General features: G+C 42.9%; 1 protein-coding gene across 2 annotated transcripts in view; it reads left to right on the top strand.

The window, feature by feature from the left end:
* rsu1 (Ras suppressor protein 1) overlaps nt 1–23,802 on the top strand; it is a 138,564-nt gene that overhangs the window by 43,958 nt on the left and 70,804 nt on the right. For both annotated transcript variants that reach the window (XM_056299462.1, XM_056299463.1), the window contains exon 8: nt 17,123–17,255. In XM_056299462.1, coding sequence (XP_056155437.1) covers nt 17,123–17,255 — 133 coding nt within the window. The remainder of the gene's footprint in view (nt 1–17,122; nt 17,256–23,802) is intronic.

Here is a 23,802-nt window from a genome sequence, read left to right as displayed (position 1 = left end):
CCTTATGTTCACCGTACATATATGCTTACATCACCTGATATGTTCCCTTATGTTCACCATACATATATGCTTACATCACAGGATATGTTGCCTTATGTTCACCATACATACATGCTTACATCACAGGATATGTTCCCTTATGTTCACCGTACATATATGCTTACATCACCTGATATGTTCCCTTATGTTCACCGTACATATATGCTTACATCACAAGATATGTTGCCTTATGTTCACCGTACATATATGCTTACATCACCTGATATGTTCCCTTATGTTCACCGTACATATATGCTTACTTCACAAGATATGTTGCCTTATGTTCACCGTACATATATGCTTACATCACCTGATATGTTGCCTTATGTTCACCGTACATATATGCTTACATCACAGGATATGTTCCCTTATGTTCACCGTACATATATGCTTACATCACAAGATATGTTGCCTTATGTTCACCGTACATATATGCTTACATCACCTGATATGTTGCCTTATGTTCACCGTACATATATGCTTACATCACAGGATATGTTCCCTTATGTTCACCGTACATATATGCTTACATCACCTGATATGTTCCCTTATGTTCACGTACATATATGCTTACATCACCTGATATGTTCCCTTATGTTCACCGTACATATATGCTTACATCACCTGATATGTTCCCTTATGTTCACCGTACATATATGCTTACATCACAAGATATGTTCCCTTATGTTCACCGTACATATATGCTTACATCACAGGATATGTTCCCTTATGTTCACCGTACATATATACTTACATCACCTGATATGTTCCCTTATGTTCACCGTACATATATGCTTACATCACAGGATATGTCCGCTTATGTTCACCGTACATATATGCTTACATCACAGGATATGTTCCCTTATGTTCACCGTACATATATGCTTACATCACCTGATATGTTCCCTTATGTTCACCGTACATATATGCTTACATCACCTGATATGTTCCCTTATGTTCACCGTACATATATGCTTACATCACAAGATATGTTGCCTTATGTTCACCATACATATATGCTTACATCACCTGATATGTTCCCTTATGTTCACCGTACATATATGCTTACATCACCTGATATGTTCCCTTATGTTCACCGTACATATATGCTTACATCACCTGATATGTTCCCTTATGTTCACCGTACATATATGCTTACATCACAAGATATGTTCCCTTATGTTCACCGTACATATATGCTTACATCACCTGATATGTTCCCTTATGTTCACCGTACATATATGCTTACATCACAGGATATGTTCCCTTATGTTCACCGTACATATATACTTACATCACCTGATATGTTCCCTTATGTTCACCGTACATATATGCTTACATCACAGGATATGTCCGCTTATGTTCACCGTACATATATGCTTACATCACAGGATATGTTCCCTTATGTTCACCGTACATATATGCTTACATCACCTGATATGTTCCCTTATGTTCACCGTACATATATGCTTACATCACCTGATATGTTCCCTTATGTTCACCGTACATATATGCTTACATCACAAGATATGTTGCCTTATGTTCACCATACATATATGCTTACATCACAGGATATGTTCCCTTATGTTCACCGTACATATATGCTTACATCACCTGATATGTTCCCTTATGTTCACCGTACATATATGCTTACATCACAGGATATGTCCGCTTATGTTCACCGTACATATATGCTTACATCACCTGATATGTTCCCTTATGTTCACCGTACATATATGCTTACATCACCTGATATGTTCCCTTATGTTCACCGTACATATATGCTTACATCACAGGATATGTTCCCTTATGTTAACCGTACATATATGCTTACATCACAGGATATGTTCCCTTATGTTCACCGTACATATATGCTTACATCACAGGATATGTTGCCTTATGTTCACCGTACATACATGCTTACATCACAGGACATGTTCCCTTATGTTCACCGTACATATATGCTTACATCACAAGATATGTTCCCTTATGTTCACCGTACATATATGCTTACATCACAGGATATGTTCCCTTATGTTCACCGTACATATATGCTTACATCACCTGATATGTTCCCTTATGTTCACCGTACATATATGCTTACATCACCTGATATGTTCCCTTATGTTCACCGTACATATATGCTTACATCACCTGATATGTTCCCTTATGTTCACCGTACATATATGCTTACATCACAGGATATGTTCCCTTATGTTCACCGTACATATATGCTTACATCACAAGATATGTTGCCTTATGTTCACCGTACATATATGCTTACATCACAGGATATGTTCCCTTATGTTCACCGTACATATATGCTTACATCACCTGATATGTTCCCTTATGTTCACCGTACATATATGCTTACATCACAGGATATATCCGCTTATGTTCACCGTACATATATGCTTACATCACCTGATATGTTCCCTTATGTTCACCGTACATATATGCTTACATCACAGGATATGTTCCCTTATGTTCACCGTACATATATGCTTACATCACAGGATATGTTCCCTTATGTTCACCGTACATATATGCTTACATCACCTGATATGTTCCCTTATGTTCACCGTACATATATGCTTACATCACAAGATATGTTGCCTTATGTTCACCATACATATATGCTTACATCACAGGATATGTTCCCTTATGTTCACCGTACATATATGCTTACATCACCTGATATGTTCCCTTATGTTCACCGTACATATATGCTTACATCACAGGATATGTCCGCTTATGTTCACCGTACATATATGCTTACATCACCTGATATGTTCCCTTATGTTCACCGTACATATATGCTTACATCACCTGATATGTTCCCTTATGTTCACCGTACATATATGCTTACATCACAGGATATGTTCCCTTATGTTCACCGTACATATATGCTTACATCACAGGATATGTTCCCTTATGTTCACCGTACATATATGCTTACATCACAGGATATGTTGCCTTATGTTCACCGTACATACATGCTTACATCACAGGATATGTTCCCTTATGTTCACCGTACATATATGCTTACATCACAAGATATGTTCCCTTATGTTCACCGTACATATATGCTTACATCACAGGATATGTTCCCTTATGTTCACCGTACATATATGCTTACATCACCTGATATGTTCCCTTATGTTCACCGTACATATATGCTTACATCACCTGATATGTTCCCTTATGTTCACCGTACATATATGCTTACATCACAGGATATATCCGCTTATGTTCACCGTACATATATGCTTACATCACCTGATATGTTCCCTTATGTTCACCGTACATATATGCTTACATCACAGGATATGTTCCCTTATGTTCACCGTACATATATGCTTACATCACCTGATATGTTCCCTTATGTTCACCGTACATATATGCTTACATCACAGGATATGTCCGCTTATGTTCACCGTACATATATGCTTACATCACCTGATATGTTCCCTTATGTTCACCGTACATATATGCTTACATCACAAGATATGTTGCCTTATGTTCACCGTACATATATGCTTACATCACAGGATATATCCGCTTATGTTCACCGTACATATATGCTTACATCACCTGATATGTTCCCTTATGTTCACCGTACATATATGCTTACATCACAGGATATGTTCCCTTATGTTCACCGTACATATATGCTTACATCACAGGATATGTTCCCTTATGTTCACCGTACATATATGCTTACATCACAGGATATGTTCCCTTATGTTCACCGTACATATATGCTTACATCACAGGATATGTTGCCTTATGTTCACCGTACATATATGCTTACATCACAGGATATATCCGCTTATGTTCACCGTACATATATGCTTACATCACCTGATATGTTCCCTTATGTTCACCGTACATATATGCTTACATCACAGGATATGTTCCCTTATGTTCACCGTACATATATGCTTACATCACAGGATATGTTCCCTTATGTTCACCGTACATATATGCTTACATCACAGGATATGTTCCCTTATGTTCACCGTACATATATGCTTACATCACAGGATATGTTCCCTTATGTTCACCGTACATATATGCTTACATCACAAGATATGTTCCCTTATGTTCACCGTACATATATGCTTACATCACAGGATATGTTCCCTTATGTTCACCGTACATATATGCTTACATCACCTGATATGTTCCCTTATGTTCACCGTACATATATGCTTACATCACCTGATATGTTCCCTTATGTTCACCGTACATATATGCTTACATCACCTGATATGTTCCCTTATGTTCACCGTACATATATGCTTACATCACAGGATATGTTCCCTTATGTTCACCGTACATATTTGCTTACATCACCTGATATGTTCCCTTATGTTCACCGTACATATATGCTTACATCACCTGATATGTTCCCTTATGTTCACCGTACATATATGCTTACATCAACTGATATGTTCCCTTATGTTCACCGTACATATATGCTTACATCACAGGATATGTTCCCTTATGTTCACCGTACATACTATATACTTACATCACAGGATATGTTCCCTTATGTTCACCGTACATATATGCTTACATCACCTGATATGTTCCCTTATGTTCACCGTACATACATGCTTACATCACAGGATATGTTCCCTTATGTTCACCGTACATATATGCTTACATCACAGGATATGTTCCCTTATGTTCACTGTACATATATGCTTACATCACAGGATATGTTGCCTTATGTTCAACGTACATACATGCTTACATCACAGGATATGTTCCCTTATGATCACCGTACATATATGCTTACATCACAAGATATGTTCCCTTATGTTCACTGTACATATATGCTTACATCACAGGATATGTTCCCTTATGTTCACCGTACATATATGCTTACATCACCTGATATGTTCCCTTATGTTCACCGTACATATATGCTTACATCACAGGATATGTTCCCTTATGTTCACCGTACATATATGCTTACATCACAGGATATGTTCCCTTATGTTCACCGTACATATATGCTTACATCACAGGATATGTTGCCTTATGTTCACCGTACATACATGCTTACATCACAGGATATGTTCCCTTATGTTCACCGTACATATATGCTTACATCACAAGATATGTTCCCTTATGTTCACCGTACATATATGCTTACATCACAGGATATGTTCCCTTATGTTCACCGTACATATATGCTTACATCACCTGATATGTTCCCTTATGTTCACCGTACATATATGCTTACATCACCTGATATGTTCCCTTATGTTCACCGTACATATATGCTTACATCACCTGATATGTTCCCTTATGTTCACCGTACATATATGCTTACATCACAGGATATGTTCCCTTATGTTCACGGTACATATATGCTTGCATCACCTGATATGTTCCCTTATGTTCACCGTACATATATGCTTACATAACCTGATATGTTCCCTTATGTTCACCGTACATACTATATACTTACATCACAGGATATGTTCCCTTATGTTCACCGTACATATATGCTTACATCACCTGATATGTTCCCTTATGTTCACCGTACATACATGCTTACATCACAGGATATGTTCCCTTATGTTCACCGTACATATATGCTTACATCACAGGATATGTTCCCTTATGTTCACTGTACATATATGCTTACATCACAGGATATGTTGCCTTATGTTCAACGTACATACATGCTTACATCACAGGATATGTTCCCTTATGATCACCGTACATATATGCTTACATCACAAGATATGTTCCCTTATGTTCACTGTACATATATGCTTACATCACAGGATATGTTCCCTTATGTTCACCGTACATATATGCTTACATCACCTGATATGTTCCCTTATGTTCACCGTACATATATGCTTACATCACAGGATATGTTCCCTTATGTTCACCGTACATATATGCTTACATCACAGGATATGTTCCCTTATGTTCACCGTACATATATGCTTACATCACAGGATATGTTGCCTTATGTTCACCGTACATACATGCTTACATCACAGGATATGTTCCCTTATGTTCACCGTACATATATGCTTACATCACAAGATATGTTCCCTTATGTTCACCGTACATATATGCTTACATCACAGGATATGTTCCCTTATGTTCACCGTACATATATGCTTACATCACCTGATATGTTCCCTTATGTTCACCGTACATATATGCTTACATCACCTGATATGTTCCCTTATGTTCACCGTACATATATGCTTACATCACCTGATATGTTCCCTTATGTTCACCGTACATATATGCTTACATCACAGGATATGTTCCCTTATGTTCACGGTACATATATGCTTGCATCACCTGATATGTTCCCTTATGTTCACCGTACATATATGCTTACCTAACCTGATATGTTCCCTTATGTTCACCGTACATATATGCTTACATCAACTGATATGTTCCCTTTTGTTCACCGTACATATATGCTTACATCACAGGATATGTTCCCTTATGTTCACCGTACATACTATATACTTACATCACAGGATATGTTCCCTTATGTTCACCGTACATATATGCTTACATCACCTGATATGTTCCCTTATGTTCACCGTACATATATGCTTACATCACAGGATATGTTCCCTTATGTTCACCGTACATATATGCTTACATCACCTGATATGTTCCCTTATGTTCACCGTACATATATGCTTACATCACAGGATATGTTCCCTTATGTTCACCGTACATTAATGCTTACATCACCTGATATGTTCCCTTATGTTCACCGTACATATATGCTTACATCACCTGATATGTTCCCTTATGTTCACCGTACATATATGCTTACATCACAGGATATGTTCCCTTATGTTCACCGTACATTAATGCTTACATCACCTGATATGTTCCCTTATGTTCACCGTACATATATGCTTACATCACAGGATATGTTCCCTTATGTTCACCGTACATACTATATACTTACATCACAGGATATGTTCCCTTATGTTCACCGTACATATATGCTTACATCACAGGATATGTCCGCTTATGCTCACCGTACATATATGCTTACATCACCTGATATGTTCCCTTATGTTCACCGTACATATATGCTTACATCACAGGATATGTTGCCTTATGTTCACCGTACATATATGCTTACATCACCTGATATGTTCCCTTATGTTCACCGTACATATATGCTTACATCACCTGATATGTTCCCTTATGTTCACCGTACATATATGCTTACATCACCTGATATGTTCCCTTATGTTCACCGTACATATATGCTTACATCACCTGATATGTTCCCTTATTTTCACCGTACATATATGCTTACATCACAGGATATGTTCCCTTATGTTCACCGTACATACTATATACTTACATCACAGGATATGTTCCCTTATGTTCACCGTACATATATGCTTACATCACAGGATATGTCCGCTTATGTTCACCATACATATATGCTTACATCACCTGATATGTCCCCTTATGTTCACCTTACATACATGCTTACATCACAGGATATGTCCCCTTTTGTTCACTGTACATATATGTTTACATCACAGGATATGTTCACCTTACATACATGCTTACATCAAAGGATATGTTCCCTTATGTTCACCGTACATATATGCTTACATCACCTGATATGTCCTCTTATGTTCACCATACATACATGCTTACATCACAGGATATGTTCCCTTATGTTCACCTTACATATATGCTTACATCACAGCATATGTTCACTTATGTTCACCTTACATATATGCTTACATCACAGGATATGTTCCCTTATGTTCACCTTACATATATGCTTACATCACAGGATATGTTCCCTTATGTTCACCTTACATATATGCTTACATCACAGGATATGTTCACTTATGTTCACCGTACCGTACACATATATCCGCCAAATGGTACAAATCTCCAAGACATTGGTTTTCAACCAGACAGTCTGGTTTTCAAAAGGGTTTTTTCCCCTTTTTCTCCCAAATTGTATCCGGCCAATTACCCCACTCTTCCAAGCCATCCCAGTTGCTGCGCCACCCCCTCTGCTGATCTGAGGAGGGCTGCAGACTACCACATTCCTCCTCCAATACATGTGGAGTCACCAGCCACTTCTTTTTGCCTCACAGTGAGGAGTTTCACCAGGGGGACATAATGCGAGGGAGGATCACGCTATTCCCCCCAATTCCCCCTCCCCTCGAACAGGCGCCCCGACCGACCAGAGGAGGCGCTAGTGCAGCGACTAGGACACATACCCACATCCGGCTTCCCACCCGCAGACATGGCCAATTGTGTCTCTAGGGACGCCCAACCAAGCCGGAGGTAACATGGGGTTTCGAACCGGCGATCCCCGTGTTGGTAGGCAACGGAATAGACCACTACGCCACCCGGACACCCTGGTTTTCAAAAGATTTGTCCAGGTCCAGTCAGAGAAATCAACCAAATGTCTAAAGTTCTGGTCAAAACTGAGTAATTTTTAATCCAAAACCAACCATGCACATGCTACCCAGCCAAAGCAACGAATCCAAGTAGTGAAGAGGTGAAATAGTGTTTGTTTTCACCCTCTGGCTCATCGTCTGTCTGGCCAGCTGGCTAACATGAGGGGGATATATATGTAATTTAGAAAAACAGTGAAGAAAAACGAAAGTATCAGGAAAGACAAGGAAAAGAGGGAGAGACAATGATAGAGTGAAGAGAGAGAAAGAGATAGCAAGGCTTATTAGAATCCATCTGTCATGGCTTTATAAGTCCTCTTCCTCCACTCCAGCCTTGTTAGGAATAGAACAAGGGAGGGATGAAGAAGGAGAGAGCAGGAAGGGAGAGAGAGGGCGAGGAGTGAATGGTCTGAAAGACGGAGATGCCCGTACCAGAATCTGCATTTTGTTTAGGTAAAGCACAGCAACCAAGTGACAGTGAAGAAGATCCATACTGGTTTGGCCTTTTCATATCAAGTTTTATCGGCTGCAGATATTTTTAACCTTAAATTATGTCTGTAGGCACAAGCTACCTTTCCATCATCTCTAAAACCTTAATTTATACCAGGTGCAGACTTGGCAATGCACAAGTCACAAATGTGGCGCACATTCTTGTCACACACGTATACAGTCGCAGAGCTTCTGCGTGTCCTTTAAAGCAGGAGCTCAGAAACGGTCTGGTATGGTCCTGTTTTGAGATGTTCACACTCATGGAAAATTTAGACTTTGGATGGGTTGGTGCTAAACAAGGCCTTTCTTCACAAAATTGTTTCAAGACTGTTAAGTTGTCACATACTTGATCGTCACTCACATCAGTTAAGTGTAGAAATAAGACAATCCAATTGAATGAATTAAGGGAGAGCCTGGAGGGAGTCACATTTTCCCGCAGGACGCCTACAGCAAATACAAATGGAAGCAAACTGTAAATATTGGTTAATTTAAGCATGCACACTGCTATTTTACCATCCATGTCCACTTAAAAAGACGTTAGGTTCAGCTGGATATCTTTGTCTCTAGTGATTGGTTAGGGACAATCGAATCCCCCTCCCCCATGGAAATCAGTTGGAGCAAATACAAATGGAAGCAAACTGTAAATGTTGGTTGATTTAAGTGTGCACGCTGCTATTTTGGCAGTGGTTAGCACGCTCACCTCACAGCAAGAAGGTCCTGGGTTCGAGCCCCAGGGTAGTCCAACCTTGGTGAGCCATCCCAGGTCATTCTCTGTGTGGAGTTTGCATGTTCTCCCCGTGTCTGCATGGGTTTCCTCCGGGGGCTCCGGTTTCCTCCCACAGTCCAAAGACATGTAGGTCAGGTGACTCAAAGACATGTAGGTCAGGTGACTCGGCCAAACTAAATTGTCCCACCCTGAGAGCAGGATAAGTGGTTAAGATAATGGATGGATGCAGGGTGTCTGCGGATCCTTAAAAAGTCTTAAAATGTCTTAAATTCATGTATCTAACTTAAAGGCCTTAAAATGTCTTAAATTCAGTAAAAAATGTCGAAAAATTGTATTAAATTCATTACTCAAAGGTCTTAAAAAAGAACTGTCCGGGAGCGGACTATTTCTTCTTCTTCGTTTGTGTTGTGCAAAGATTAATTTAGCTTGGGTTGCGTGCAGAGCGCGAATCATTCTGGTAACTACTTGCAGTCGTGACTAGAGTTGGCTGCTTTTTTCGCTGCAGTTAATGTGAGGTTGTAAATAGACCGTTCTATGGTGAAATGCATAAATGTGTTCAGCCAGCGACATCTATTGGTCAGATAGAATCGCTTACAGAAGCCTCTGGAAACCGGAAATCCACAGCAGAGATGAAAATTTTGAGCAGTGGTAAGTCACGTTCCGGTAGCTCCGCAAAAATAATAAAATAACGCCTTTTAAAACGAACGAAAAATCTATTGAACACCTAAACTGACATTAGATAATATTTGACACACAATTATACGGTACATATGTATTCCACCACATGCTATTTTCATGAATTCCAGGTTCGTATCAGGCGCACCTGTTAGCTATAGCATGCTATTCCCTGTAAGTAAAACAAATACGTATCCCCATAGACAAGTAAATGACCTGCATGATGCGATACCATGGCAATATTACCTGCAACTCACGGTTGTAGGTAATATTAATGTAACTAGTTATCGAAAAGAATACCGATGTTGGTTTTACTGAGCGGTTAATTGCTAAATGGTATAGCCTATACAGAATTTGGCAGACAAATGCTAACTAAGTCATGACAAAATGGCAGCCGAGAGAAGAAGAAAGGTTGATGCTAGAATTGATCGGCCGGATGGAGGGGGGAGGGACCTCCGCTGCGCGCTCTGCTGTGATTCGTTGTTTTGTCATCAAATGCTCACAGCGATCAACCAATCACAGCAGCGTATAGTTTCTGGCAGCTTTTTCAACATTGAGGAGGACTTCAGCTTATCTGATTGCAATGGCATGAAATTCCGCGAATCAAATGTTTAAATATTCGGCCTGAATGTCAAGAAATGCGGTTACATCAGTGTGTCACAAAACATACATTTGTTTAACCATTTCGATAAAACTGCACTCGCGCGAATCAAATGTTTAAATATTCAGCTGTTGGGCGTTAGGTCTTACCAACCATATGTATATATTTTGTTGTAGATCTTGGTCTTAAATTCCGTTCCAAGTGGCATTAAAAAGGTCTTAAAAAGTCTTAAATTTAACTTAGTGAAACCTGCAGATACCCTGTGGATGGGTGGATGGAACTGTGTTCAATCTTCGTTCCAACCCTCACCTATGGTCATGAGCTTTGGGTAGTGACTGAAAGGGTGAGATCGCGGATACAAGCGGCTGAAATGAGTCTCCTCCGTAGGGTGTCTGGGCTCAGCCTTAGAGATAGGGTGAGGAGCTCAGACATCCGGAGGGAGCTTGGAGTAGAGCCAGCTGCTCCTTCGCATTGAAAAGAGCCAGTTGAGGTGGTTTGGGCATCTGATTAGGATGCCTCCTGAGCACCTTCCTTTGGAGGTTCTCCAGGTACATCCAACTGGGATGAGACCCTGGGGTAGATCCAGAACTCGCTGGAGGGACTACATATCCAATCTGGCCTGGGAACACCATGGGGTCCCCCAGGAGGGGTTGGAGAGCGTTGCTTGGGAGAGGGACATCTGGAGTACCCTACTTAGCTTGCTGCCACCGCGACCGACCCCGGAGAGCGGCTGAAGATGAATGAATGAACTGTGTTCAGGTTTGACTCGTCACATTAAGACCTTTGCACCTATCTGCTGGGTGTGTTTTGACAGCGGCTCTTACTGTAGTGTTAAGTGAGGGTGTAGATGCCAGTTTGTTTTAGTTGTTCTTTTAAATAAAGGTTCCTTGGAAACTGCTGGTTTCTGTATCCAAATGAAGTTCAAATAAGTTTTAAATTGGCTTCAGTTTCGGTGATCAAGGTGATGAAAGCCTGCAAAAATGTGCAAATTTGAAGCCTCTCTTACTCTTCTCTATTGCTTGCTATCTTCTCTCTCTCTCTCTCTCTCTCTCTCTCTCTCTCTCTCTCTCTCTCTCTCTCTCTCTCTCTTGCTTTCGCGCTCTCTCTTTGACATGCCCTTCTCAGTTAGGCTAATCAAAGACTAGCTAATTAGCCCCGCGGCGCTGGCATCATCATATTAGTACAACGACCCGCATTCGTACCCTGTCAGGGCAGATGGCCTCATGGGGCGCCCTCTTCCTCTCTGTTCCTCTCCCTGTCCTTCCGTCAACCCTGCTTCTCTTCATCTCTTTGACCCCCGGGACCTCTCTCACTCTTCTCCTTGTCTCGTGTCATATCTGCAACGCGCTACACGCCATATTTTTGTGTGTTCATGAAACTGATAAAATGCTAAATCTTTTTCTCTCTCTCACCCCCCCACTGTTGTCTCTTTCTTGCTGTGTTTACTTTCCCACTATTTCATCCCCCGTTCTCCACTCTCTCATTCGTTCCCCTTTATTTCTCTCTCCCTTTTATTTCTATCACTCTTTCCCTTTTATTTCTCTCACTCTTTCCCTTTTATTTCTCTCTCCCATTTATTTCTCTCACTCTTCCCCCTTTATTTCTCTCTCCCTTTTATTTCTCTCACTCTTTCACTTTTATTTCTCTCACTCTCACTTTTATTTCTCTCACTCTTTCCCTTTTATTTCTCTCACTCTTTCCCTTTTATTTCTCTCTCCCTTTTATTTCTATCACTCTTTCCCTTTTATTTCTCTCACTCTTTCCCTTTTATTTCTCTCACTCTTTCACTTTTATTTCTCTCTCCCTTTTATTTCTATCACTCTTTCCCTTTTATTTCTCTCTCCCTTTTATTTATATCACTCTTTCCCTTTTATTTCTCTCACTCTTTCACTTTTATTTCTCTCTCCCATTTATTTCTCTCACTCTTTCCCTTTTATTTATCTCACTCTTTCCCTTTTTTTCTCTTTCCCTTTTATTTCTCTCACTCTTTCCCTTTTATTTCTCTTTCCCATTTATTTCTCTCACTCTTTCCCTTTTATTTCTCTCACTCTTTCCCTTTTATTTCTCTTTCCCTTTTATTTCTCTCTCCCATTTATTTCTCTCACTCTTTCCCTTTTATTTCTCTCTCCCATTTATTTCTCTCACTCTTTCCCTTTTATTTCTCTCTCCCATTTATTTCTCTCACTCTTTCCCTTTTATTTGTCTCACTCTTTCCCTTTTATTTCTCTTTCCCTTTTATTTCTCTCACTCGTTCCCTTTTATTTCTCTCACTCTTTCCCTTTTATTTCTCTCTCCCATTTATTTATCTCACTCTTTCCCTTTTATTTCTCTCACTCTTTCCCTTTTATTTCTCTTTCCCTTTTATTTCTCTCTCCCATTTATTTTTCTCACTCTTTCCCTTTTATTTCTTTCCCTTTTATTTCTCTCACTCTTTCCCCTTTTATTTCTCTCTCCCTTTTATTTCTATCACTCTTCCCTTTTATTTCTCTCACTCTTCCCCTTTTATTTCTCTCTCCCATTTATTTCTCTCACTCTTTCCCTTTTATTTCTCTCTCCCATTTATTTCTCTCACTCTTTCCCTTTTATTTCTATCTCCCTTTTATTTCTGTCACTCTTTCCGTTTTATTTCTCTCTCCCATTTATTTCTCACTCTTTCCCTTTTATTTCTCTCTCCCATTTATTTCTCTCACTCTTTCCCTTTTATTTCTCTCACTCTTTCCCTTTTATTTCGCTTTCCCTTTTATTTCTCTCACTCTTTCCCTTTTATTTCTCTCTCCCATTTATTTCTCTCACTCTTTCCCTTTTATTTCTCTCTCCCTTTTGTTTCTCTCTTTTTCCCTTTTATTTCTCTCTCCCATTTATTTCTCTCACTCTTTCCCTTTTATTGCTCTCTCCCATTTATTTCTTTCACTCTTTCCCTTTTATTTCTCTCACTCTTTCCCTTTTATTTCTCTCTTCCATTTATTTCTCTCACTCTTTCCCTTTTATTTCTATCTCCCATTTATTTCTCTCACTCTTTCCCTTTTATTTCTTTTGCCCATTTATTTCTCTCACTCTTTCCCTTTTATTTCTCTCACACTTTCCCTTTTATTTCTCTCTCCTATTTATTTCTCCCACTCTTTCCCTTTTATTTCTCTCTCCCATTTATTTCTCTCACTTTCCCTTTTATTTCTCTCACTCTTTCCCTTTTATTTCTCTCACTCTTTCCCTTTTATTTCGCTCTCCCATTTTTTTCTCTCGCTCTTTCCCTTTTATCTCTTCTCTCTGTCTCTCTCTCACTCTACAGTCCCTCTCTCTCTCGCTCTACAGTCTCTCTCTCGCTCTACAGTCCCTCTCTCTCTCGCTCTACAGTCTCTCTCGCTCTACAGTCTCTCTCTCACTCTTTCCCTTTTATCTCTTCTCTCTGTCTCTCTCTCACTCACTTTCCCCTTTATTTCTCTCTCTGCCTCTCTCACTCACTTTCCTTTTATTTCTCTGGCTCTACAGTCTCTCTCTCTCACTCTACAGTCTCTCTCGCTCTACAGTCTCTCGCTCTACAGTCTCTCTCTTGCTCTACAGTCCCTCTCTCTCTCGCTCTACAGTCTCTCTCTCTCGCTCTACAGTCTCTCTCTCACTCTACAGTCTCTTTCGCTCTACAGTCTCTCTCGCTCTACAGTCTCTCTCGCTCTACAGTCTCTCTCTCACTCTACAGTCTCTCTCGCTCTACAGTCTCTCTTGCTCTACAGTCCCTCTCTCTCTTGCTCTAGTCTCTCTCGCTCTACAGTCTCTCTCTCTCTCGCTCTACAGTCTCTCTCGCTCTACAGTCCCTCTCTCTCTCTCTTGCTCTACAGTCTCTCTCGCTCTACAGTCCCTCTCTCTCTCTCGCTCTACAGTCTCTCTCGCTCTACAGTCCCTCTCTCTCTCTCTCGCTCTACAGTCCCTCTCTCTCTCTCTTGCTCTACAGTCTCTCTCGCTCTACAGTCCCTCTCTCTCTCGCTCTACAGTCTCTCTCGCTCTACAGTCCCTCTCTCTCTCTCTCGCTCTACAATCCCTCTCTCTCTCGCTCTACAGTCCCTCTCTCTCTCGCTCTACAGTCTCTCTCTCTCGCTCTACAGTCCCTCTCTCTCTCGCTCTACAGTCTCTCTCGCTCTACAGTCCCTCTCTCTCTCGCTCTACAGTCCCTCTCTCTCTTGCTCTACAGTCCCTCTCTCTCTTGCTCTACAGTCTCTCTCGCTCTACAGTCCCTCTCTCTCTCTCTCGCTCTACAGTCCCTCTCTCTCGCTCTACAGTCCCTCTCTCTCTTGCTCTACAGTCTCTCTCACTCTACAGTCCCTCTCTCTCTCGCTCTACAGTCTCTCTCGCTCTACAGTCCCTCTCTCTCTTGCTCTACAGTCTCTCTCGCTCTACAGTCCCTCTCTCTCTCGCTCTACAGTCCCTCTCTCTCGCTCTACAGTCTCTCTCGCTCTACAGTCCCTCTCTCTCGCTCTACAGTCTCTCTTGCTCTACAGTCCCTCTCTCTCTCTCGCTCTACAGTCCCTCTCTCTCTCGCTCTACAGTCTCTCTCGCTCTACAGTCTCTCTCTCGCTCTACAGTCCCTCTCTCTCTTGCTCTACAGTCTCTCTCGCTCTACAGTCTCTCTCTCGCTCTACAGTCTCTCTCTCTCTTGCTCTACAGTCTCTCTCGCTCTACAGTCCCTCTCTCTCGCTCTATAGTCCCTCTCTCTCTTGCTCTACAGTCTCTCTCGCTCTACAGTCCCTCTCTCTCTCGCTCTACAGTCTCTTGCTCTACAGTCCCTCTCTCTCTCGCTCTACAGTCTCTCTTGCTCTACAGTCCCTCTCTCGCTCTACAGTCCCCCTCTCTCTCGCTCTACAGTCTCTCTCGCTCTACAGTCCCCCTCTCTCTCGCTCTACAGTCTCTCTCGCTCTACAGTCTCTCTCTCGCTCTACAGTCCCTCTCTCTCTTGCTCTACAGTCTCTCTCGCTCTACAGTCTCTCTCGCTCTACAGTCCCTCTCTCTCGCTCTATAGTCCCTCTCTCTCTTGCTCTACAGTCTCTCTCTCTCTCGCACGCGCTACAGTCTCTTTTATTTCTCTCGCTCTACAGTCTCTCTCTCTCACTCTTTCCCTTTTATCTCCTTCTCTCTCTGTCTCACTCACTCTTTCCCTTTTATCTCTCTCGCTCTAGTCTCTCACTCACTCTTTCATCTCTCTGTCGCTCTACAGTTTCTCTCTCACTCTTTCCCTTTTATCGCTCTCTCTCCCTCTCTCACTCACTCTTTCCCTTTTATTTCTCTCGCTCTTTCCATTTTATCTCTCTTGCTCTACAGTCTCTCTTGCTCTCTCTCGCCCTACGGTCTCTCTCGCTCTACAGTCTCTCTCTCTTGTTCTACAGTGTCTCTCTCTCTCTCGCACGCTCTACAGTCTCTTTTATCTCTCTCGCTCTACAGTCAAATTCAAATTCAAATGTGCTTTTATTATCATGAGAAATATACATTTGTATTGCAAAGCATTTTCACATAAAGGACAATACAGTCTCTCTCTTGCGCTCTCTCGCTCTACAGTCTCTACCCCCATTTCCTTTCCCCCCCCTTCCTTTTGTTCCTCTGTCTCCATCGTCCACTAACCCTTGCCAGGATCCAGACATTTGACTCGGTCCACCCCATTGAGTCCACTGGTCCTTCTGCTCCGCCATCATGACCCGAAACAGCCGTTTCTCGCTTGAAAATGCAATTATTCACAGAGCACCGGGGGGGGGGGGGTCTAACGATTAACCAATCAGCACCGTGGGCGGGACTAACACTGTTGACAAGCTGTTGTCAAGTGTTAGACGGCATGTTGTCTCAATATCACCCGAGGTCGTAGTTTGTTTTTACTCCGCTCCACTCCACTCTTACAACTCTGGTAAAACCAGTGTGTTGGCATGGCTACCATCTGTGTCCACTTAAAAAGACGTTAGGTTCAGCTGGGTACCATGGTCTCTAGTGATTGGTTAGAGACAATCGAATCCCCCTCCCCCACGGAAATCAGTTGGAGTGGAGGCACTGTCAGATGGAAGATGGAAATGGAGGGTAACCAGTTGACAATTCTGCCTGAGATCAGGCTAAACTACGCCATCTCTCTCTTGCTGTCCTTCATGCCACCATCTACCTGTCTCTCCCTTTCAGGGAACCTGGATCTGACGGGCCCCAAGCAGGTCTTCAAGGCAGAGAACAACCCCTGGGTCACTCCCATCGCCGACCAGTTCCAGCTGGGGGTCTCTCATGTCTTTGAGTATGTCCGCTCAGAGACCTACAAGTAGTAAGTACCAACAGAGTACATCTCCACAATCATAAACACACCCACACGCACACGCACACACACATACACACATGCTCATATGCACACACATGTGCACTGTGAGCAAATCATGTTGGCCCATGATTTGCTTGCTTTCTTCTGCTCATAGTGATGGAGGAAGGGTCTTCTGAGTGCACCTTTGGTCTCATACCTCAGCGACTGTTGACTGCATCCAGTAATGTGGTTTAGGTGAATAACTGTATGATGGAGGAAGGGTCTTCTGAGTGCACCTTTGGTCTCACACCTCAGCAACTGTTGACTGCAGCCAGTAATGTGGTTTAGGTGAATAAATTTATTCAGTTGATAGTTCAGTTAAGTGTCTTCGTTTTTGCAGTCATGCCGTTTGTTCGGTCTTAGTGGACAGATCTCATGGGAGAGTCACATTATAGAATGGAAGTTACTGTTGACTTCGGCCCCACTTACTTCCCACGTTGTGTTTCAGACTTCCTGCAAAATGTCTCCATTTCTTTTTTTGCCTGTCCAAAAATGTAGGATATTAGCTCCTTCTTTTCTTTGTTTTTTTTTTTTGGGAGGGGTGTTCTTTTTTTGGGGGGGGTTCTTTTTTCCCCTTTTTTCTCCTCAGTTGTACTTGGCCAATTACCCCACTCTTCCAAGCCATCCCGGTCTCTGGTCCACGCCCTCTGCTGATCCCGGGAGGGCTGCAGACTACCACATGCCTCCTCCAATACATGTGGAGTCACCAGCTGCTTCTTTTCACCTGAAAGTGAGGAGTTTCACCAGGGGGACGTAGCACGTGGGAGGATCACACTGTTCCCTCCAGTTCCCCCTCCCCTAGAACAGGGTCCCCGACTGACCAGAGGAGGGGCTAGTTCAGCGACCAGGACACATACCCACATCTGGCTTTCCACCCGCAGACGCGGCCAATTTTGTCTGTAGGGACGCCCGACCAAGCCGAAGGTAACACGAGGATTTGAACCAGCGAGCTCCGTGGTGGTAGTTAACCGCCATGCTGCCTGGACGGCCAGCTCCTTCATTTCGTAGGACATGAACGCTGTTTCAGTCTCGCTGCAGTAATGTGGCTATACACTGTCAGTCGCCATGTTGTTTGTCTGTCGTTCTTGCCAGAAGTGTCTTTGGGGCATGCACACAGCCAGTCCTCTGAAAGAACTGCAGTTAAGGTGTGTACAAAGCACGGTAGGTCGAATGTTTGTGGAAAATTCTGCTCTGTTAATCGCATTACGCGTGTGTCAATTTAAACCTTAATTTGATAGATAGATTGAGGTCTTTACATGATTGTTGCAGGAGTCAAATTATTCCCTTAAACTGATTAAAACCAGATTTTAATTTGCACATCAACACGTGTAACAGCAGTTATCAGCCCAACAGCAGTCGTTCAAAAAGAATCAGTCCATCTGCCCTGTCCCGAAACCCCACAGAAAGGTATCGACACAGCAAAGCAGAAGAGAACTAGCAGTAATTAGTAGTAATTTTACACTTGAGTAATTACAGTGAGAAGAAAATAGGAGAATAATTGGAGGGCTGAAGGATGTCTTATTGTTTACTGTATGGACCTGTTGCTCATCGTGCAGATGTGGAGGGCCCTGAGACCTGGAGGACCCTGACACATGAGTTGTGCAGATGTGGAGGGCCGTGACACTTGAGTTGTGCAGATGTGGAGGGCCCTAACACTGGAGGGCCCTGACACCTGAGTTGTGCAGATGTGGAGGGCCCTGACACCTGAGTTGTGCAGATGTGGAGGTCCCTGACACTGGAGGGCCCTGACACCTGAGTTGTGCAGATGTGGAGGTCCCTGAGACCTGGAGGGCCCTGACACATGAGTTGTGCAGATGTGGAGAGCCCTGACACTTGAGTTGTGCAGATGTGGAGGGCCCTGACACCTGAGTTGTGCAGATGCGGAGGGCCCTGACACTTGAGTTGTGCAGATGTGGAGGTCCCTGAGACCTGGAGGGCCCTGACACATGAGTTGTGCAAATGTGGAGGGCCCTGACACTTGAGTTGTGCAGATGTGGAGGGCCCTGACACTGGAGGGCCCTGACACCTGAGTTGTGCAGATGCGGAGGGCCCTGACACCTGAGTTGTACAGATGTGGAGGGCCCTGACACTTGAGTTGTGCAGTAAGAAAATACAGACAACCCTGTCACGTTCCACATGAAACTATATACATCTGCTACGCAGAAGAATAGTGTGTGTGTCTGTGTGTGTGCAGTACTTCTACCTGAAACTTTTATGAGTCTGTACACAGCCAGTGCTGAATTTTGAATAATTATGTGAATATTCAGTTTATGAACTCAGGAAGTGAAGTAATTATACCCAGTTGTTACATTATATTACTCTCAAAACTGCCCCCCCCCTTGTCCTGCCCACTTGTACTTGGCAAATTACCTCACTCCTCTGAGCCGTCCCAGTCGCTGCTGCACCCCCTCTGCCGATCTGAGGAGGGCTGCAGACTACCACATGTTTTCTCCCATACATGTGGAGTCACCAGCCACTTCTTTTCACCCGACAGTGAGGAGTTTCACCAGGGTGACGTAGCACGTGGGAGGATCACACTATTCCCCCCAGTTCCCCCTCCCCCCCAAACAGGCGCCCTGACCGACCAGAGGAGGCATTAGTGCAGCAACCAGGACACATACCCAGATCCGGCTTCCCACCCGCAGACACGGCCAGTTGTGTCTGTAGGGACGCCCGACCAAGCCGGAGGTAACACGGGTATTCGAACCGGCGATCCCCATGTCTGTAGGCAACGGAATAGACCGCCACGCTACCCGGACGCCCCCCAAAACTTTTTTAATATATTGAGACATGCCTGAACAATGTTGGATTGTTATCCTTTATCTTTGGAAACATTTGCCGTCCTTTAGTCAGTGTGTCGGTCTTCGGAGCGTCAGAATGTCCTCCGGTGTGTCTTCGTGAGGACAGCCAGAGAATCCTCACATTTCACTGTGAACAAGCTAATTGATTTTCAACAAGCAACAGACAAAATTGCCAATACAAAGTGTGTAGCTGTGACGAGTGTGGAATTTTCCTTTATATTCTGTAAAGTCGCAAGATAACTGGTTAATTAGCCTTGCTTTCTCGCTGCGGCTGTAACCCATGGAGGTTCTGATGGCATTTTTTCCAGGCTTTCATAGTTCCCATGTTATGTCTAGAAGATGGGGATCTGGCGTATTGGAATAAGAATCCTCTGTAGAGTCATGGTCTTTGTTTGAGTATTGGCTCGTTTATCGAGCTGTGGATCCTATTAAGGAATGTCCTGGGGACTTGTGGTGAATCTTTTGAGGTAATTTTCTTTATGAAGAAATACTCTAAAATTGATCATTTAAATGCAGCGTGGCTCTTACATGCATTACATTTCAGTGTACTAGCTTGCATTGTAGTCCCAGAGGTTCCTGTCTCCGGATAAACTGTTGACTGGTGGACCTGCTGAAATCCTGCTGAAGTCCTGCTGAAGTCCTGCAGCCTCTCCAGCCACCAGGAGACGAGTTTACAATCAGGAACACTTTATTTGCCCAGCCCACAGCAGTGCAACACAAAGACAAAAACACATATCCAAAAACTACAAGAACTTCAAGAACACACATATCCAAACTAACACACATATCCAGACTAACACATATATCCAAACTAACACACATATCCAAACTAACACACATATCCAGACTAACACATATATCCAAACTAACACACATATCCAAACTAACACACATATCCAGACTAACACATATATCCAAACTAACACACATATCCAAACTAACACACATATCCAAACTAACACACATATCCAAACTAACACACATATCTGAACTAACACACATATCCAGACTAACACATATATCCAAACTAACACACATATCTGAACTAACACACATATCCACACTAACACAGATCTAAACTAACACACATACCCAAACTATCACACATATCCACACTAACACACATATCCACACTAACACACATATCCACACTAACACACAGATCTAAACTAACACACATATCCACACTAACACACAGATCTAAACTAACACACATATCCACACTAACACACATATCCAACCTAACACATATATCTAAACTAACACACATATCCAGACTAACACACATCTCCAAACTAACACACATACCCAAACTAACACACACAAAAAAAATCACTGTCCAGGGGAACGAACGCCAGCCAGGGTGACTGTTGGAGCTGCTGGTCTGCATGGGCTAGCAGTTAGCTTTGCCTGCCCTGCTTCCGCCTCCTGTCAGACCGCCCTCGGTGCTTGCTCCTCGGGTGCAGTTCTAGGCAGGGCCGTGGTCCCTTGGCCCGATGGACAAAGAGACCAAGCGGATCCAGCGCCAGCTCTCCCAGCCGTCAGACGAAGACAAACTTAAGACGCAGACGTGGACAAAGACACCGCATGGATGGTACTGGGTGAGGCCGCCGCAAACATGAATTTGTGCCGCCATCGTCCAGTTTAATTTCTGTTCTGAAGCGTAGATGAGGACCATGGTGAAAACCAAGGGGATTGTGTCAAAAAATATTGTCCTTGCACTAATCATGTGATAAGCAAGTACACATGTGGCATCGCTACCATCACGTGGCAGTTTTGATAAATTGTGATGAATGAAGGAAAATGGTGGCTCATGGGCTTGAGTGCATTGCATTGCTTAAGCCAGCGTTTCCCAACCCAGTCCTCAAGGAACACCTGTCCTGCAGATTTTCTTTGCAACCCTGAATAGGTACCTGTTTGTAGTTATTCAACCAATCAGCAATGAATTAAGTCAGATGTTGCACACCTTGCATAATTAAGTGCTGTTAGATGATTGGTTAAGTACAAGCAGGCATACCTATTCAGAGTTACAGTGAAAATCTGCAGGATAGGTGTTCCTGGACTGGGTTGGGAAATGCTGGCTTAAGACGCTGTTGCGCGTGTCTCCAGTTAAACCACTGGTCTTGCCAGTGTAAACATCTGACACACTTCAGCCCCATTCACGTGCACTGGTCAGTGGTAAGACATTGTGAGGGTGTGATGCGGTGTTTCCTGGAGAGATAACTGGCCAATAGTTGTGTCAGGAAGGGCATCCGACATAAAGACCGCCATTGGTGCTGTGCCCTCACAGGGTACTGATGGAGTCTGTCAGGTCCGCTGTGGCGACCCCTGGGAGGCAGGGAGCAAGGAAGAGGAAAAAGAAGAAGAGGGTGATGATGATGATGATGATGATTAGGTGTTGATTAGAAGAAAATATTTGAGAGCAGGCCTGGAATTAAGTCATTTTTAGGGCAAGGCCACTTTGGCCTTTGATGAATACAAATTTATTGGGGCATCGCGGCCAAAGTGTTGGGCACCAAGGCCAAAACCAATGGTGCAATAACAGTAAGTGAAAATTACATTGTATGAAGACAAAACAGTATACAATCAACAATTTGGAGTCAGTGAGTTGAAAAACAGTACTGAGTTTATTAAAACTGTACACTGAATGTTTGACTTCCACAAAATGCTGTCTGGGTCCAAATCAGACAGTCACGTCAGACCACAGGCACAGCAGTGAAGTACTCAGTGAATGGTAAAATGAGCTAAGGGTGATCAAATTTAATCTGAACAAGTTTCAACACACTCATGCAACTATTAGCATTTGAGTCTGAGATAATAGGAGCAGTCACAAAATTGGTTATAGGGAAATGGCTGAGGCCATGTCTCAAAAAGATTCTTCTTCCCTATATAGCTGATTAGCCTAATTGTTGAACTCCATCTCTGATTCAGAGGAATCCTCCTCAGGCGTTTCAGAACAACTTCGTGGGCCAGAAGGCTGAACTTTTGGACGCCTCTTTATTCCGCTTGCCCACCATCTTTTTACTGTAGCTTCACTATCAAACACTTCAGGCTTAACACCTTGAGTGGTGGTGTGGAGCAGAGCCTCGATTGTTGAAGCTTTTAAGTTCAAGCGCCAGTCACCTCAAAACCGCTTCACAGCAGAGAACTGATGCTCAACCTGTGACGTTGATATGGGAAAGACTGGGAGAATGTGCACAAGGTGCAGTAGGTTGGCATACATTTCTTCTTTCTCACAGAACATTTTCTGCCAGAGAGGAAGGAACTTCTCTCACTTGTGGTGCCGATTGATTTCGTCTTTTACTTTCCTCCATTCTCTCTCCATGTGTGCTGTATCGCATCCCTTCTGAATGAGCAATGGTTCAAAATGGTCACACAGGGTCTGAATTTCCTGTGTGCCATATTCTAACAGTGCTGCATCATCAGTTGGGAAGTTGACGGGGTCAAAGATTTCTGCCGCTAGAAGAACTGGATCACTGCTGAAAGTGGCAAACCGGTCTCCAACACAAGAAATGATCTTCTCCACAATTGCTTTCGTCTGCCCGTTGAATGCATCTGTGGGCTCAGCACAGACTTCTACACCATGGTAGGTGAAGGCTGACTTTTCACCCACAGCCTGGTTCACAGCAGCCAGCACAGGTTGCAGGTAGGGACCTGGGGATTGTATCTGTCTTCTTAATCCAGCTTGGGCAAGGACCACTTTGCTCCTGACA

Source organism: Lampris incognitus, chromosome 19 (genome assembly GCF_029633865.1).
Source record: "Lampris incognitus isolate fLamInc1 chromosome 19, fLamInc1.hap2, whole genome shotgun sequence".
Taxonomy (NCBI): Eukaryota; Metazoa; Chordata; class Actinopteri; order Lampriformes; family Lampridae; genus Lampris; species Lampris incognitus.
The sequence above is the reverse complement of the archived record's forward strand: the minus strand, read 5'-3'. Positions and strand labels throughout refer to the sequence as shown.